This window comes from Accipiter gentilis, chromosome 32 (genome assembly GCF_929443795.1).
Source record: "Accipiter gentilis chromosome 32, bAccGen1.1, whole genome shotgun sequence".
Lineage (NCBI taxonomy): Eukaryota > Metazoa > Chordata > Aves > Accipitriformes > Accipitridae > Astur > Astur gentilis.
Window position 1 is genome coordinate 19,858,996 of NC_064911.1, and position 16,577 is coordinate 19,875,572.

The 16,577-nt window shown below is 43.6% G+C and overlaps 1 protein-coding gene across 10 annotated transcripts in view; it reads left to right on the forward strand.

Annotated features, from left to right (window-relative positions):
- The first annotated feature begins 2,927 nt into the window (after positions 1-2,927).
- Positions 2,928-16,577, forward strand: part of MAP7D2 (MAP7 domain containing 2) — an 85,888-nt gene continuing 72,238 nt past the window's right edge. For 9 of the 10 annotated variants that reach the window (XM_049834842.1, XM_049834843.1, XM_049834845.1 and 6 more), the window contains exon 1: positions 9,269-9,375. In XM_049834842.1, coding sequence (XP_049690799.1) covers positions 9,278-9,375 — 98 coding nt within the window. In that variant the 5' untranslated portion in view covers positions 9,269-9,277. Of the gene's footprint in view, positions 3,071-9,268; positions 9,376-16,577 lie in introns of those variants that run through there. The other variant, XM_049834848.1, reaches the window with a different exon arrangement.

Genomic DNA, 16,577 nt, shown 5'->3' on the forward strand with positions numbered 1-16,577 from the left:
TGGTTTTCCCATCTTTGACACGCAGCGTTTGTGTGACGCTGGGCCAATCACTCTAACTGCAACATTGCGGGCACCCATTCTGTTGGCCTCACTTTTTTGGGTTCTTGACTTGTCAGCTATTGATTGAAAATGGCAAAATAGAGCAGAAACTGTGGACCATCGCAGATTTCTTACATTGTAGATGTCAGCCCATTTTGCTCTGGGCTCACCGTTCTGTTTTCTCTTGGAGGCGCTCCCAGGGATAGATGGCTTTGGTCACATAGATACAACCACAAGATATAAAAACACTGAAAAGAGAAGACAAGCTTTTCAAAATTAGTTTACACTTTTGCCAATTCTTATTTTAATGTCTGTTAAGGTGGCAAAATTAGCAGTCCCTCCAGCTTCGTTCTGCCTGCATCCTGAAATGACTTTAAGACTCCACCTCTCTGCAGATCTGCCTCTGAGATTTTCCCAGACTTTGGCTGACCAACACCTACTGTAGCTCATGTATGAGTGTTTGCACAGACCTGTTTAAATACAGCACCTGCTGAAAATGTGTGGTAAGAGAGGAAAAAACGTTTTCCACAAAAGAAACCCAAAGTGGCGTTGATTTTAACAGCGCACCATCAAAGAAAGAAAAACGCCTTAAAATACACCAATCTGGAACAAGTATTACCAGAGTTCCATTCACAGAAGGACAAACTGGGCATCAGGTGAAGAAGGCAGAATAACCAAAGTGTCTGCAGTAAAGCACCTTCCCAGTCAGAGGGCTTGGTGCGACGTGCCTTATGGAGATGGAGCTGCGCTTGGGAGAATTCCCGTGTTGCCTTACAATTCATGCCAGAAAGCCGATGGTAAGAGGCTGGCCGCAGCCCGGTGCACACACACAGCTTCTCCCTGCCCGTCTCCCTTCCCTCACCGGCAGCACCGTGGTAATTTGTGCTCCTGGTCCCCAGGGTGAGGAGGAATTTCCCGGTCCCGTCCTGGAGCTCGCCAAGGCTGTAGGGCTGTCGGGTGATGTATTCCTTGCTCCGGCACTCAGACGCAGAGCCTCGCGTTGCTCCTGGTGGGGGGACGGCTTCTTTAGTGCGGTTTGAAGGGGCAGGAGAGCAAGGTGAGGGGTGGAGAGTTCGAGAGGGACACGGTGACATCTCCAGCTCTGAGCATGCAGACACTGGCTGTAGTCCCGTCACAGCTTGAAAAGCCCCTTTAGCAGCTACGGTCAAGAAAACCATCTTGTTCTGTGAAGTATGGGCAAAATGAAACTGTTCATAATTTCCTTCTTAAAAGTTTAAAAAATTCCCCAGGGTTCCTCTATCTGTCATACAGATATGTCTGAAATTAGCTCCTGGGTGTAAGTGCGTACCAAAGCTGTGTAAATTTTAAGCAACCCCCTACATCTGGTGCCTAAAGATCCATAAAGTATTCAAAGTCAAACCTTAGCAAGAACGGCTATGGTCTTGTTTCGTAGGTGCTGGTAGACGCACACTGCATTAAATCCACCGTTCCCTGCTTTAAAACAACCTGCCAACCTCTACAACATAAAAGAATTAACAAACAGCTACAGACAACTCCAGATACATTACCTTCTCTTAGTTCTTCCCAGTGTGTAAAATATGATAATAGTACAACTTAGAAGACTGTTATAAAGTTAAATTTATTAATGCTTGAAGGAGTTTTGAGAGTACCACAGGAAAGCCATCATGGAAATTAATTAACCTGCCTTCAAGGCAGGGTTTGAAGAATGTACAGTGAATATGACATGAAAGATTCCACTTTATATGATGAAAATGAAGAGGAACGTTGAAGAACTATACATTAATTAAACACATCCCTTGCATTGAATGAGGCAGGAGTCTTGCGGAACAAAAACACTCCGCAAAGGTAATTTAAAAACCGACTCGTATCACATACTCCATACAATACTGTAGGGAAGGTTTTTGTCTTTGGAGCTTTAATGTTTTCCATATAGTTTCCTTAAGTTTCCTTTAAAACCTTTCTTTAAAATCCATTCCCTGCTTTCCTAATTCCCAGTCCTGGAAACTCATCCTCTCCCTTTCCTTTCCCACAGCACTAAGCCTATCTATAATAACTCGCACCGAGCCCAGCTGTTCTTTCCCGTGGGTTCGTCAGGCACCAATAGGCTAAAGATTAATTAAGATTACAGGAGAGTCTTCCTTCTTTTGGTTGTGTTGCCAAAGGAGCCCCTGGAAATCAGGAGGCACAGCTACAGTAAGACAGGTGGGACTTTTCTCCCGTAACACAAGCAAAACAACACAATTTCATCTTTAGACAGGTAGAATAGTTTTAAGTGGAGCCCCTTGACAGAAGTGTAGCGTGAGGACCAGCTGGCATCAAAACGTCAACCGAGGCTTTCTGAATTCGGCAGGGTTATGAACGACGACAGTGAAGTCTTTGATAAGGCAACGTGAGGAGTAACTGTTACCATCCGCACCAACAAAACCTAAATCCAGCTCAACTTTTTCCGCCGTGTGTGAACCCAAAGACGAGGACGCCGGCTGACGGTACCGAGGGGACTCAAACTGCGCCCCAGCAGAATGACTGGCGCTCAGCGAGACGCACCGATGTACTGGGAGACGCATCGGGGATACCAACGCACATGCCTCCCCGAAAAAACCCAAGGGAAAAATCCTTTCCTCCTCCACCCCCTTGTACTGACAGCGGCCTGCGTCTTCCCCTCCAGAACGGGCACGGAGCTTGCCCCGAGGCCGGGTGCCCTCCCGCGTCGTCCCCCCCCCACGGTCACGCAGCACCAAAACCCCGGCGGCCGGGAGCAGCTGCAGCGTGGGCCGAGGCTCCGCCGGGGGACTGCCGCCGGGATCCCTGCCCGCCCTCAGCGCCGCGGGGCGAGCGGCAGCACCTGGCGAGGAGCCGGCCCCGCCGCCGCCGCCGCCCCTCCCCGCCCGCCCTGTCAGGTGCCGCGGGGCGGGCAGTGCGCCTGTGCGGCGGCCGTTGGGCGCCGCCGAGCTGAGGCGAGCCGAGCCAGAGCGGAGCCCCGGCGGTGGCGGGCACCGGCTGAGGAAGATGGCGGAGCCGGGGGCTGCGCGCAGCTACCCGCGGGCGACAGGTAGGGGATGGCTCTGCGGCCCCGCAAGGTGCCGGAGGACGGCGGCTCGCCCTCCCGCCCTCGGCTGCTCCCGGCGCCGTCCCGTCCCGTCGCTGCCGGAGCCTCCGGGGGCGGCCAGGCGAGGGTCGCTCTCCCCGCCTTGCCCGGCAAGGTGCTGAGGGGGCGACGGCGGCGGCGGCGGCGGCGGCGGGAGGGTCCGGCCGCCATCTCGGGCCGGGCCCGGGGCCGCTGTGGGGAGGGATGAGGCGGGATGAGCCGGCGGCTTCTGTGGCGGGGAGTGGGGGGGGACGACGCCGCCGAGCGGGTGTCGGTGCGGGAGGTGTTTGCCGTGAGGTGGCTTTTGTGCGGCGGGTCGGGCTCGCCCGGTTTGATTTCCCCGGCCGCCGGCGGTGCTGCCGGGGAGGGCGGCAGTTTGGTTTTGCCCCCAAGTGGAGAGCGGGGAAGGGAGCGATGTGTAAAGCTCGTTTTCGGCCGGTGCCTGGGCCTGCCTGCGGTGGTTGGCCAACCCGGGCGGCAAACTGGTTGAGCTGGTACGGAGCGTGAACGCCTCGCCGGGAGCCCTTTTGTGGGCACGGCGCCCGTTCGGGTGCCTCCTCGTTGCTGGGCGAAGGTAACTTTGAATTCCCGAGGGCGAAAAGGGCCGAGTGAGGTGTGGCGGGGGCTGCTGCGGCGTCCGGCGTGGGATCGCGTCCCCCGGCAGCAGGAGATGTTAGGGCCGAGGCTGGCGGTCCTGGCCGCGCTAGGTGTGAGGGTGGCTCCGGCGGCGCTTTCCTCGCCCGACCTCTCCCCGGTTCGAGGGATGAGGTGAGCGGTGATTAAGGTGTTAGGCAGCTGCTCGTTATACTTCTGCCTTAATTATCTGATATTTGCTTTGTGGATGGCAAACCATCTCAACCTGGGGCGTAAGAAGGAATTAATTTCCCGCTTGTCCTAAGCCACTGTAGTTTCTAAAAGTAGCTCTACAATTGCTTGGGGAGATAAGGAAGTATCATTACCCCAAATCGATGGAGTGGGAAGATGAATCCGAGTCTTTTGACTTCTCCGAGGCATCACTGTGTGGGGAGCCAAGGAGGGAGCCAGGATCACTTGTGTTTGCTGTTCCTCACCCTCCTGCTGTGCTCAGCCTTCACAGCTCCTGCTTGTATAAGCTGTTGCAGTTGAGCAGTCAAGCACTTCTAGGTCTTGGGTCTCCATTTTTCCATGTTTCACATGGAAGAGAAGGGAGAAAACTAGCCAATGCTCAGAATCTATATTTGTGACTTTTTTTTCAGCTCCTCTCTAAAGCCTAAGGAAATCTGCCCAGTGTTCACTTGCACTCTTCCCAGACGTTTTTCTTCTTGTGTTTTTCTACTTTTATACTTTCTAGCTTCAGAGGTAAATGTTGCAGAAAAGCTTTGCTCGTTATATGGACCAGGACATCATCTCTTTTTCACCCTGTATGAGATGGGGAATCCATAGAAAAGGCAGCGTGTGGTACAATTAAAGATGATATCAAGCAGGTCGTGTTGTAGAGCACGGACAGGCACAGGCAGATGTAATCACTTGTGGTCAAGCATCGACATTTGAACACTAATGCCCAAGCGTGGCAGTATGGACAACCTCAGCCAAATCTGTTACTTTGAGTTGGCTGCTGGAAGATAGTATACGATGTGGTGTAAAAGATTGTGTGTGCAGTGTGTTTTACAGACAGCAGTGTGGATGTGAGTTGGATCTGTTGCAGCAGACAGCGAGACTTTTTTTCTGGGACCCGACTTAACCAATTCTATAGCAAGCACAACAGCTGCTAACGCACACCGTTAACGTGGATGTGGAAATGATACTCTCTCCGTTCATGTGTTTGTATGTATATCTTGGTCCTGGAGCCCTCATCTTGTTCATAAGGCATAGGAGGAGTCTTGCCTCCGTGTTCCAAAGTAAAGCGCTCCTTCCCACTGTGTTGCCCCCCAAAGGGGTGCTGCCCCAGCGACGGGCAGTGGCTGCAGCCACCGTGCCCCTTCCCAAACTTCGCAGTTCTCTGGCAGCATCTGAGTTTTGATCTCTAGGGTCCTCCAGTGCTGAGGGTATTGCTGGGATGGCAGTGAAAGTGAGGCGCCAGATTTAGCGTGTCCATCACTTCAGGCTGTCTGCCCAGATCAAGCTGTAACAAACAAGCCTGCGGTAAGGAAGGTATTTGCATTTCTTGACTACTAGGGAAGAGACTATTGTTCAGTGGCTTATAATTCTGCAGAAAGGAGTGAAATTCTGTGGCACAAGCAAATAAAATTTGCAGAGCTCAGGTGTATACCTTTGCCAAAAATCAAAGGCACGCGGCAAACAGTAGAGATGCTACGGCCTGAGAAGACATTGCAGGAATCTTTTTGTCAGGGAGAGCGTTAGGTGACCAAAATGTAGGCGTTATTGCCACTGCCATCTGTAGTAACGATAATGACTAAATAGCGTTTGAAGAACAAGCTGCTCAGTATTGAATCTCTCCTTTTCCCTTTTGCTGCCCGATGAAATTTGCTTAATGTATGTTCTGGGAGATTGAAATACTGAGCACTTTGATTTTCAGAGCAAAATATAATTTTTCTTCTCATAGAAAAGTTGGTCAGCCCTAAAAGGATTTAAGAAAAAATTATATGTTGTGCCAACTTAGACTGTATATCACGAAACCAGTTTGTGTGAAAGGAATTCATGTGTGTATTTCTTTAAAAATACTGTGTGGGTTTTTCTTCTTCACAGCAGTGCTTTTCCAACTGATTTCTTATCAGCCAAAATGATTTAAAGAAAGTACGCTTACACTCTTTTTTTATATTATATTCTTTTCTCTTATATATGGACATTGAAGGTTGTTTATCCCCAAGGTTAATTCATGTGCTGCTTTTCATGTGATGTTACCATTTGCGAGTATTGGTTTTAGTTCAGAGCAGTTTAATCTACTACATCCTCTCAAGGTTATCGTTTTGTTATTTAAAATACGGTAACACTGACAGACTTTGCCTCTGTTCTTTCAAAAAAAAAGTCAGATCCCTTTCCAACTAAGTTTCATTAAATTGCAGTGAAGAAAAATATCTTGCCTTTGAATTCCAAGATTGCAGAAATAAAAAGAAGGTATATGACTTGAAATGCATGTTAGGCAAGTGAAGCATCTGAAAACTTAAGTGTTTGTAAGACACTGTTGTATAGCGTCATGTACCTCCATTTGCTTTGGTGGCTGGTGTATCTGTAGCAGTAGAAAGGCACTGGGGTTACTTCTTTTTATATTAGGTAATTATTTCTAGACATGCTAATTGAAGGAGCATGTACATATTTAATGTAAATGAAACTGTATATCCTGCATGTTGATATGGTATGAAGATTTATGTAGTAAGGCTTTTTTTGTCTCATGAATAAATAAAACACAATTATAACTTTCTTAGTTATCGGTCATTTAATGTGTGTGGAGCAAAACCAGCAGGGGAAATGCTTTTAAAATCTTATTCATATCTGTCATTCACTTACAAATGCATTTTAAGGTTACAGAAAAGTAAGAGCAAGGCTTTTAATTCTGGACTGTTCAGGTGATTGGGAGAAAAAAAAATATTATTTCTTTCTTGTGTGTTTCACCTCTGCCAGAAGGTCCTGGTGTCAGTATTGCTGAGTACCTTGTTTGGCTTTTCTCTGTTCCAGTTATCTTGACCACTCCTCGTGAAATCTGGGTTTTGCACCAACTCTCTGACAGGGCATTGCAGTTTTCAGCCCTTTGTTTACGACTGGCTCAAGCTGTTGAGGAGATCCTAGAAGCAGTTATTCTCAGTTTAAGTTCTATATCCATTTATGTGTTGTTTTGTTTTTTAAAGTATTGTTTGTATAGAATTTTTATAACTAACTGGACCGACCAGGTTGGGGGGAAATACAGATGATGAGGAAATGAATGCAAATTATGCGAAAGGTAATTGCATTGAGTAACAACCAGCTCAGGTTGTCTGCTCCCTGTTTCCATCTTCCCCCTTTAATGGGCTCTCACAGTTGTTCTCAGCCTGATAACTTTGGGGTTTGTGGGGTCTGTGTATCTCCTAGGTTCTGTTTGATATAGTTACCTTTCAGGTGGGGTGTGTGTGTGATAGGTGGTACAGTGATTTGGGTCAGTAAGTATCTTAGATACACTTGTGTTACATGCACAAATTTAATTTTCTTGTGAATCTCTCCTACTGGCTGAGAAGGAAAATTTGGATAATATGCTTAAATAATGGAATGTTGTAACTCAACCAAGGTTATTGCAGTAATCAAAAGCAAAGATCTTTCAGTACTGCAACAGATTTTTTTTTTTTTAACCTGCATGGTTGATGATGTTTAGATAATTTCTGAGTTGTTTTGCTGTAACTGACTTGTGTTCTGTATTTCCACCACAACTTGATATATTACCTATGTATTTTCTATGGTTGGAATTAGTGCATGTAAGAACATGGTATGTGTTAGTTTTCCCAATATACTTGTGTTCAAGCAGCTTACCCAGTGAAAAAAGTGACTTGAAACCTTGGCTTATCGCAGAGGTATTTTACAGCATAGTATTACCCTGGACTGACTTTAGACAGGATATTTAGAAATGCCTTTCGCTGTGTTTTATCTCCACAATGATGAATGATGATGATGGTGTGTGGGGGCATAAAGATAAGAGGTAAGTGGGTTTCACAAAGTGGAAATCTAACCATTAAAATGGAGAAAAAAATATTAAAGAAACTCAAGATTATTGTTATGTTATTTAAAACACTGTAACACATCTGCCAGACTTTGTCATTCAAATAACACATTTTTTCTTCCTTTCTTCATTTGTATCATGAAACTGTCAAGATCCTAAAACCATAGCACCCAGCACTCTCTGTGGGTCTGAGTGTTCTAAGGATCTTTGTGAAGTACTTCTTGTTGCAGCTAAATAGTAATCAAAGTGTTTCATATAGAATTAATTCTGCTTTTGAGTTGTCTTGTGTGATCTGTGTATGTACATACATAATGCATAAATGTTTAAGGCTTTCTGCAGATGTGATGAATTAATATATTAAAATGCCTGTTGGTCACATCTTATTTTTTTTCTTCATTTTCTGCCTGTAACTCTTAAATGAATTATCTGCAGTAGTTACACTTTTCTTTTAACTATTTAATAGCTGTCTCCTCTGCGATATGAAGTCTTGTGGAGCATGTGCTTGTTTTCATTTACTGTATTATTTGCGTATATCATTTTTCGTTACCAAATGCCAGATAAAACTGTGTGGAAATGTTTTGCCCTAAATTCTGGGATGTCAGTTTCTCTTTTGCACTTGAATATCTGGAGGGTTTTGCTACTGCTTTCAAGTGTGTGTTTGTGTGTGTTTTCCTTTGATCAAGAGGAAGCTGTTTGTTCTTGTGGTATTAAGGTACTGCAGACAAACATCTACTTTGCTGAGATTGATAAAGCATTTCTGTGATCTTTGCATAAACTTCAGTTAAGTAGCAGGTAGGCTCCTTTTTGCTTTTTAGCTGCTTTTCAGCAAGAATGTCCAAAGCAGTGGTGCCTGGAAGAAGTATTCCTGATGTTGTGCAGGGTTTTCATGGTTGTTTGCGTAGCAGTCATTTTTCTTTAAACTGTTTTTTCTCAGTGTGCTAAAGTTTTTTCTTTCACTGTGGTTTCATGTGGGTTTTCCTGGCATAAATAAAGGTGCCAGTAGCAAACTTCTCTTATTAATATTTCACTTTTGTCAAATTAATTCATTTACAGTATGGAAACTGCAACTTTTTGTGTCCCAGTGTTAACGCATATGTGCTTTTATTGATTGGGATAACTTGAAAAACATAGTGTGGAGCTGAATTTCTTGGAGCAATTTAACAGAAGAGATTGTTTCCTGTGCGTCATATAATATTTAAATTTTTGAACTTTCTGTTTTCCATTACAAGAGTAAATATATGTTTGGCACAGTCCTGGGCATCCAAATCTTTTTTCTGGTGTGTGAAAAATCTGCAAACACTCCTTTTTCTGTACTTTGAGTACAGAAATAGATGAAATTGTTCAAGCTTTTGAGGTCAACCCCTTCACTAATAATCACATCTGTTGTTTTGTAAAGTCATTCCTGTGTGCTTGCATTTGCCTTCCAAGAGGACCAGTCCACTGAATATGTATTAACTTGGTTTGATAGGATGAACATTTTAGTCTGGGGTGCCTTCTGAGTTGGTACTTTGTGCCAGAGCCGGCTGTCTGTTGGCCCCACGTACACATTAATGCATCTGCTTGCACAAAAAGAGAAATGGATTTTATGCCCCATAACCATAGCACCATCATTGTTGCATTGTGCATCCAACCATTTTGGAAGAAGAAGGTATGTGAAGCTTCATAAATCTACTTTCCTTTGCTGAATAATTTCTCTTAGATACTCCTTTTTCCTACTAGTGATTTTAATAAATAAAATGAGGCTGTAGAATTTATCACTTCTCCCTCAGGTTTTGATAGGATGGAAAAGGATGTGTTGGATTAAAATACATGATACCGTGTATCAGTTTGTGGATGCAACTGTAAAAACGTCTCAAAATCTTTAAGAAAATAGTAGTAACACTAGTATATCTAATTGTTTTGTCTGTTTTAATGCCAGATGCTGGAGGACGTATTGTGGTTTTGTTTCAATTAGGTAAAATCTGGGAGTATGCCTTGCTTGGTTCAATCCATATGAATTATCAACTTACTTGTCTGATGCCAAGCAGAAGCTAGCAGAGCTCTTCTTTACTTAGGCAAAACGTTCATTCGCATATTTATAGTTGGCAGTTAATTTTGGTTGTAGGTGTGGTGGAATACTGAAATTCTTATTGTGGCTTTGATCAAAAAAGAAATATACAAATTTCCCTAAGGCAGTGCGGCATGCCTGGGTTTGTTAACTAGAGCAAAAATGCTGAAGGGGTCCTCCCCTGCCCGGCCAGGGAGAGCACTGCTGCTTTTTCACCTAAGCAGTAAATCAAGTAATGGTTTGAAGAATACTCCAGTCTGAATAAAGTAGCCTTGATTATTGAGTTGCAGTAAACTTCCAATATACAGTTATATTGTAAGTAAAATAAACCTCATTTTGAAAAAAGCTCCAGTCATGTAAAACAAAAATATTTTTTTCATGCTACTAAGTTGGCTACATGGTAAATCACACAAGAAGGGCCTTTCTTTTTGTCCCAGAAGGGAAAATAGGACGATACTGCAGTGTCTATCCACACATCGTTACTGTGATTTTACGTATTTTAAGTAAAGGGGTTTAATTTCCCTTCCCTTGGGAGGGTGCTGTCAAGTAATGGGAAGCATATTCCTTCTCCCATCACTGGCGACCCGCCTGCTCTCGCCAGTCATTTTCATTCCTTCTTTTGTGTTGAATGTGGCGTGTGTGTGTGAGACTGTGTCAGGGGAAAGAGACCTCAGGGAGAGGACTGGAAACGTGCTGTTGGGGCTCTTAAAATGTTGATAAACAGTAAGCCAATTATGGCTTCCAAAATAAATTATGGATGAGCTGGTTCTCCTTTCCTGGGCCTACAGGGAAGAGGGACTGGGGCTTTACTTTTATCCTTAGTTTCTTGACTTGTAATACTGTGCTTCAGCCACAGGGCATCTTTTCCCCATATGCTTGATGGTCTATTAATAGATGTAAGTATTTCCATTATGTTTCCTGGGTTTAGTAGTGCTAAGTGCTGTGGTTATAAGTAAACATGGCAATTCTCAACAGTCATAGGAAGTGGTTTAATGGTGCAATGAAATACATGGGTGACCTTCCTTTGGCATAAATGGGTTTTTGATGAGGTTCTGGATGAGGATGCTGGATTGCAGGCTTGTAGTCCAGAATGTGTTTCATGGCTGGGTTATGGCAATGGATGAAAATGTTTGAGTGGTGCATAGGGGAGAGATTGTTGAGAGAAAGTATTATGCAGAAAGTTTGGATTTCCATTATCAAGTTACGGCACTGAAAGAAAATCTGAAACAGAAATAACTGCACAGATTATTTGAGGCATTTACAGGTAACAGGAAGAGTTTGCTTTTCATAATGCTTTTTATAATCTAAGGGCAATTTTGCATTTCCCTGCCTTGCAGTATGTTTTCCCTGTTCTGGGTTGATGTGGTTTTGCTTTCTTTGTTTTTTGGTTTTTTTTAACTCCCCTCTGAGGTTTTGTAGTCTCTGTTCTTATACCATAGTCACTGCCTGTATCCAGTCTCCCTTTAAGTCTCACACTGCCAAAGGGTGTTTTAAAAAGAATAGGTAGACTGGCTTTGTATCTTAATATATTAATCTGTGATGAAGTTCTCCAAATGATGTGTGAATGGAAATGAAAGTCATGTTACACAGTACAAGCACATCCACTTTCAAATCCGTAATGCTGAAGACAAACTGAAGACTGTAAAGGAAGTCTTCATGCAACCAAGGTTCCTTGTAATGAATGCTCCCTAAAGCATAGTGACAAGCTTACAGGCCATGTAGCAACTCAAAAGGTGTTTAAAATAGCACAGTAATGCTCCTGGAAGACCACTGAATTGTCTGTTGATATAAAACCCCTGTAATGCATAGATCTTCTGTTGCTTGCTTGCTGATAATGGTGCACCCATGCTATTGATAAACTGACATCCTACTAGGTTAACTCTTGAATTTTTATAAATTGCCTTTTTATTTTTCTCTCTAATGGTGTTTTCCTCCTTCCCCATTGTCATCTGCTCACCCCTGCCTACAAGGGCAGAAGGATGGCCACTTCAATCAGAGCAACAGTACCTCCTTCACTGCTCTCTCTTCCCTGGTGGCTAGAAGAAGGCACTGGGGGGGCAGGATGTAAGATCACTGCAAGCATACACTGTGCTTCCTAGTGTCCCACAAATTACAGCTTCAGGAGCTAGAGATGCATCCAGAAGACTTGGATATATCTTCCATATATATATATATACACACACTCCTGTGCTCTAGCTTGCTCCTTGCTCCAGCTTGCTATTTGCACTCAATGCAGTAATTAATTCTTGCACTCTGTGCTCCAGCAGAGCTTGTCCTGCTCCATCCAGCCTCGGGAGCGGAGGGAGAGAAAAGCGTGATGCCAAGGCAGAGGCTGGTCCCATCAGATGGGCTCTGGCAGGAATCGACCTTTCACCAGCCCACCTGCCTCCTGCAGTTGGAGCCTGGAGGGCTAAGGTGGCTCTTATGTTTTTCTTGTGGCAGCTGCAGGGGAGGCAAGGAGACTGGGAAGAGGAAAAAGGTGGAAAGGAAAAGAAAATGCATTCAATGCTATTTAACCTCTGCTTCAGGCATTACTGTTCAGAAATGGAGAATCACCATATCAAAGAGCTCTTTGAAAATCAAAGGTAACAAAAAAACAAACAGGCTGAGGAATGTTGTCCTAGTCTTCACAGCAGCTATTGGCTACCATGTTGCAGTATGATATAGTTCCTTAAGTTAACAACTTGGAGAAGTAGAGGGGCAGAAGTCCTCAAGATGGTTTTCTAATGGCTGTTTTGCACTGAAATGAATCCAGATGCCTCCTGGTGATGCACACATCTTGAGAAACTCTGGTCAAAACTTCTATGGTGTAAAGTAGCGCTTGGAAGGTGGGATTTTCATATTCTGACCTTCAGTCGCAATGGCTGAGACCTGCTGGAGCTGATTCTGAGAAGCAGCATTTCAGGCTGATTATATTGTACAGTCCTTCACAATATCCGACAGCTGAGAAGCCCCAAGAAAGAAAACTTAAAGGAATATGTAAGAACGGTTCAGCAGCTAAAAGCTAGCTTTAACTCCAACTAGGTTTGAATACATTCAGCCCCCCCCCCCCTTTTTGTTTCCAGCTATATCATCTAGTCTATTACTTCATGCCTTGCCAGAATAAATCTAATATTTTGTTCTTAAGTGTCATTCAGTAAAAAGGTGGTTTCAGCATTGTCTGGCAGATGCTAAGTAATCTTTTTAGGGAACAGTGAAATAAATAAATAGTTACATATTTGTAGGTAGAGCTTGAGTAACAGCCATTGAGTGTACAGTGTGGTCTTTGGGAATTGAATTGATGTAGTTACACAAACTTCTAAGGGCTGATAGTGTCAGGTTTGTAGGTAGAAAACCTCTTTCAGTGTGCATCAGCTAGCACTGCTTTGATAAGGTGGTGCAGGGTTTGGCTCCTGATTCTGGATTTACCCAAGCGCATTATACTGAAGTAATCTGCCTGAGTCTTCAAATGTTTCATCAGGCACAAGAATGTCTTTATCTTCTAGTGGTAGCTGACTTTCTCCTTTTGGTTCAGAAACGCTCAGTGCATCAGTAAAAGTGTAGTAAAAGCAAAGACAAAAATATTTCTCTCTTACAGTTAGATAGTCTTCTTGCCTATGGACAGAGACAATACCAAAATGTTTGCTTGCTTGTTTGGGAGAACTTATTTTCAAATACCATTGTGTTCTCATCTAAGAGGTTTGGATGCCGAATATTCTACTGGTATAGGTTTTTGTTGGCAGCATTAATCCTTCTCAGTGAGATAGAGAATGTGGATATAGTCGGCTGCTTGTGACACTATACCTGTAATTTTCTTTGTCCCATTGCCTGCTACCCCAGGGGAATCCATTCCTCCTGCTGCTGTCAATTCAGGCATAGAGGAAGGCCATCCTTCTTGTGTGTGCGTAGACCTGCTCTTCCTTTTTCCAAGCTTTCCTCTTACATGCACAGGAGGGGATGTGACTTTTGCTGCACCTCTGACTCCTCCTCTTCCCTTCCAAAATATTTACTGGCTTCTGTTACTTAAGCCAACTCAACCTACTCATTCCTCTCCTCTTTCACTTGTTGTGGGTAGGCAGGTTTTTCAAGCCCTGACTCTGTCTTTTGATTTGTATCTACATGTGAAACAAAATTCTGGAAGGATGCAGGATTCCTGTGCAAGTTCCAACTTTCAGCCTGGGTGCGTGGTGATATGGGGTTCTGTGTTCAGCAGAACTACTTTCTGTTGCGAGTATTGAACAAAAGCCTTGTCTTGTACAGGTGTGTCCTGAACTTTGATCTGACCAGTTAGTCTGTGTCTAATCAGTCCTGGCAAGGAGCTCCATAGTCAGCTGCCTTCTGCTAAGAATGCTACATCTGACGAATATGTCTTTCCAGTGAGGCAAGGTTTGTGGACAGATAACCTCTTTTTATTAGACCAAGCAATTACAGTCCAAACAAGCAAGCTTTTTTGGCCCATCAGTCTGGAGAAAGAGCAGCTGCATCCTGGTTCATGACACGTGGAGGTAGACAGAAGAAAAGAACAGGAGAAGCAGATGCAGAAGCCTTGAGACTCCCTTGGCAGCAGCGAGTTCCTGCTCTTTCAGGGGCATGGTATGTTGTGACCCAGCCTTTTATATTGGAACACAGCGACTGTGATCTTTTACTTCGGTACAGGTGTGCTGCAGTATGGCAGCCACTGCTCAGGGTGGTTCTGTCAACTTGGTACAGGTTCTAGATAAGCATTAGTCAAGAGGGAGGGAATAAAAGTTCAGATGTCTAATTTACTTTGAAAAGTATTCCAGTATGGTTCCTGGATTTGCAGAGTGAATGTCGCTATTACATTTCAAGAAGTATTGACTAGATGAAGTTAAGACAAATTTCTTGGGATATAGAACAAAGTATGGAATAAACAACTGCTGCTGTTCTCATATTACCATTGATGGGTTTTGGGGTTTCATGCTTATGTCAAAAACGACTGCAGTTCTTGTTCGCTTTCCCCTAATGTAGCAACCCTGATTAGTAGGTTTATTAACTAAAGTTGTAGTAGTGGAATTCCGGATTAGCAAAGGAAGGTAAAACTGGTGTAAAAGAAGAAATAAAAAAAGACCCCCAAAAACTTTTTGACATATCTCTCTTTTTAGTATGTTTTGGACCAGGATGCATACTTCTGTGATTTTTAAAAGTAACTAAACCAAGAGAGAATCACTGACGTGTCACATTGTTGTATGCAGTTTTCAGATTTCTTGTTGTAAATGCTGCAGTTAGCATATTTTTGAATGCACTCTCTCGCAGTAATTGTAAAATATTTATCAATTTCTAAATCCAGTAAGTACATTTAAGTAGGCAAGGCTCTTGTTTTATATACTGCAGCTGATTTGTTTCCTAGGTTTTTCACCTGTTTGCACTGTATAGTGAATGAAGAGATAAATGACGCTAGTTGCTGGCTTCCATGAAAAACATTTCCTTGCTTTGAGAGCTTCCTTTGTCAAGGAAAAATGTCAGATGCAAGCTTGCTGGCTTCGTGGAAGAAGTAAGAATGTCAGCCATAACGCTGTTAGCAAGGGTTGGATTTTTCATTCTGAATGTGGTGGGATTTGTGGCACCAGATGGCGGGCACATCTGGAGCTAAACTGCAGCAGGCAAGCATGTTGCTGTGGCTTTTTTTGCATGGGCTCTGCACATGGAGACTCTGCTGGTATAGGGTTCTACCATTTCTTTGGTAGAAAGGAATTTAATAGTGTCAAGTCTGTTGTATTACTAAAGCAGTAGCAGCTTTGCTGTTTTTCTGTAAGATATTTGTGGAGGATTTTAGGGTTGGAAGAGAGTAGAAGAGATCCTGCTGCCACCTACAGCATCACCAAATATTAGCTCTATTCCTAGCACATACATGCTGTCTTTCAGTGTTTCAGGATTTAAGTTACTAAGATAGTTAGGGATATGTAGTAGTTATCTGAAAAAACACCTTTTCTCTTACTCTAGCTGAGCTGTGCTTCTCATCGGGAGCCTTAACTGGAACCCACCTGTCAAAGCCTTACATGCCTGAGGGCAAATTTTTTTCAGCACATTTGAAAGGAAGGGAGTATATGAGGCCATGTACAACTGCTTAGTTTCAGATTTAAGAGCTGTCAAAATCATTATAAAACTATTCTTGATATTTAGCCTTGTTATATTCCCCTTGATGAAAAGTTCAGGGCAGTGTAAATAAAGGGGGGGGGGAATTAAGGTTGTGGTTTGTGTTGTGTAGAATATCTTTAGAAATTTTTTGCCTTTGAGAACAGTATATATTTTCATCTCCTACACAGATTGCCTGCTAAGTATGGAGAAGTAGCAGCTCTTTTAACACTTTGCTTGTAGCATGAGGGCATGTGCTTTTTAAAAAGGTTGGCAGAACAGCAAATTGCTGTCAGGAGGAGTGAGGGTTTTTGCGTACAGCACAGACACATCTAGGAGATGAAAAGTTAATCCAAGAAGATACGGTAAGCTATTGAGAAAGGTGGAGACTTCCCTGACTACTTTCATGTCTCATTTTTAAAATTTAGGTAGCTGAAAGGTGTGTAGTAGTTTTGTTTGACAGAGTGAGAGTAGTAGACAAATGCGTGTGGGGAGTGGACGTTGCAAAAGCATTTTAAACTGTGTCCTCATACGTGTGTGTGGAGGCAGGGGGTAAACTACAGAGAGGTCAGTATGTGTTGGCAAGGATAGTGCAACCAGACTATTTTAGGAAGAGTTGGAAGTAATGGGTATGAAAGTGTACATTTTTTTGAGACTCTCTAGAAATGTAAAGCTGAAGGTGGTTGCCTCCCTTTGGGGTCCTCATTGCTTAGGGACGGTAATAAGGAAGG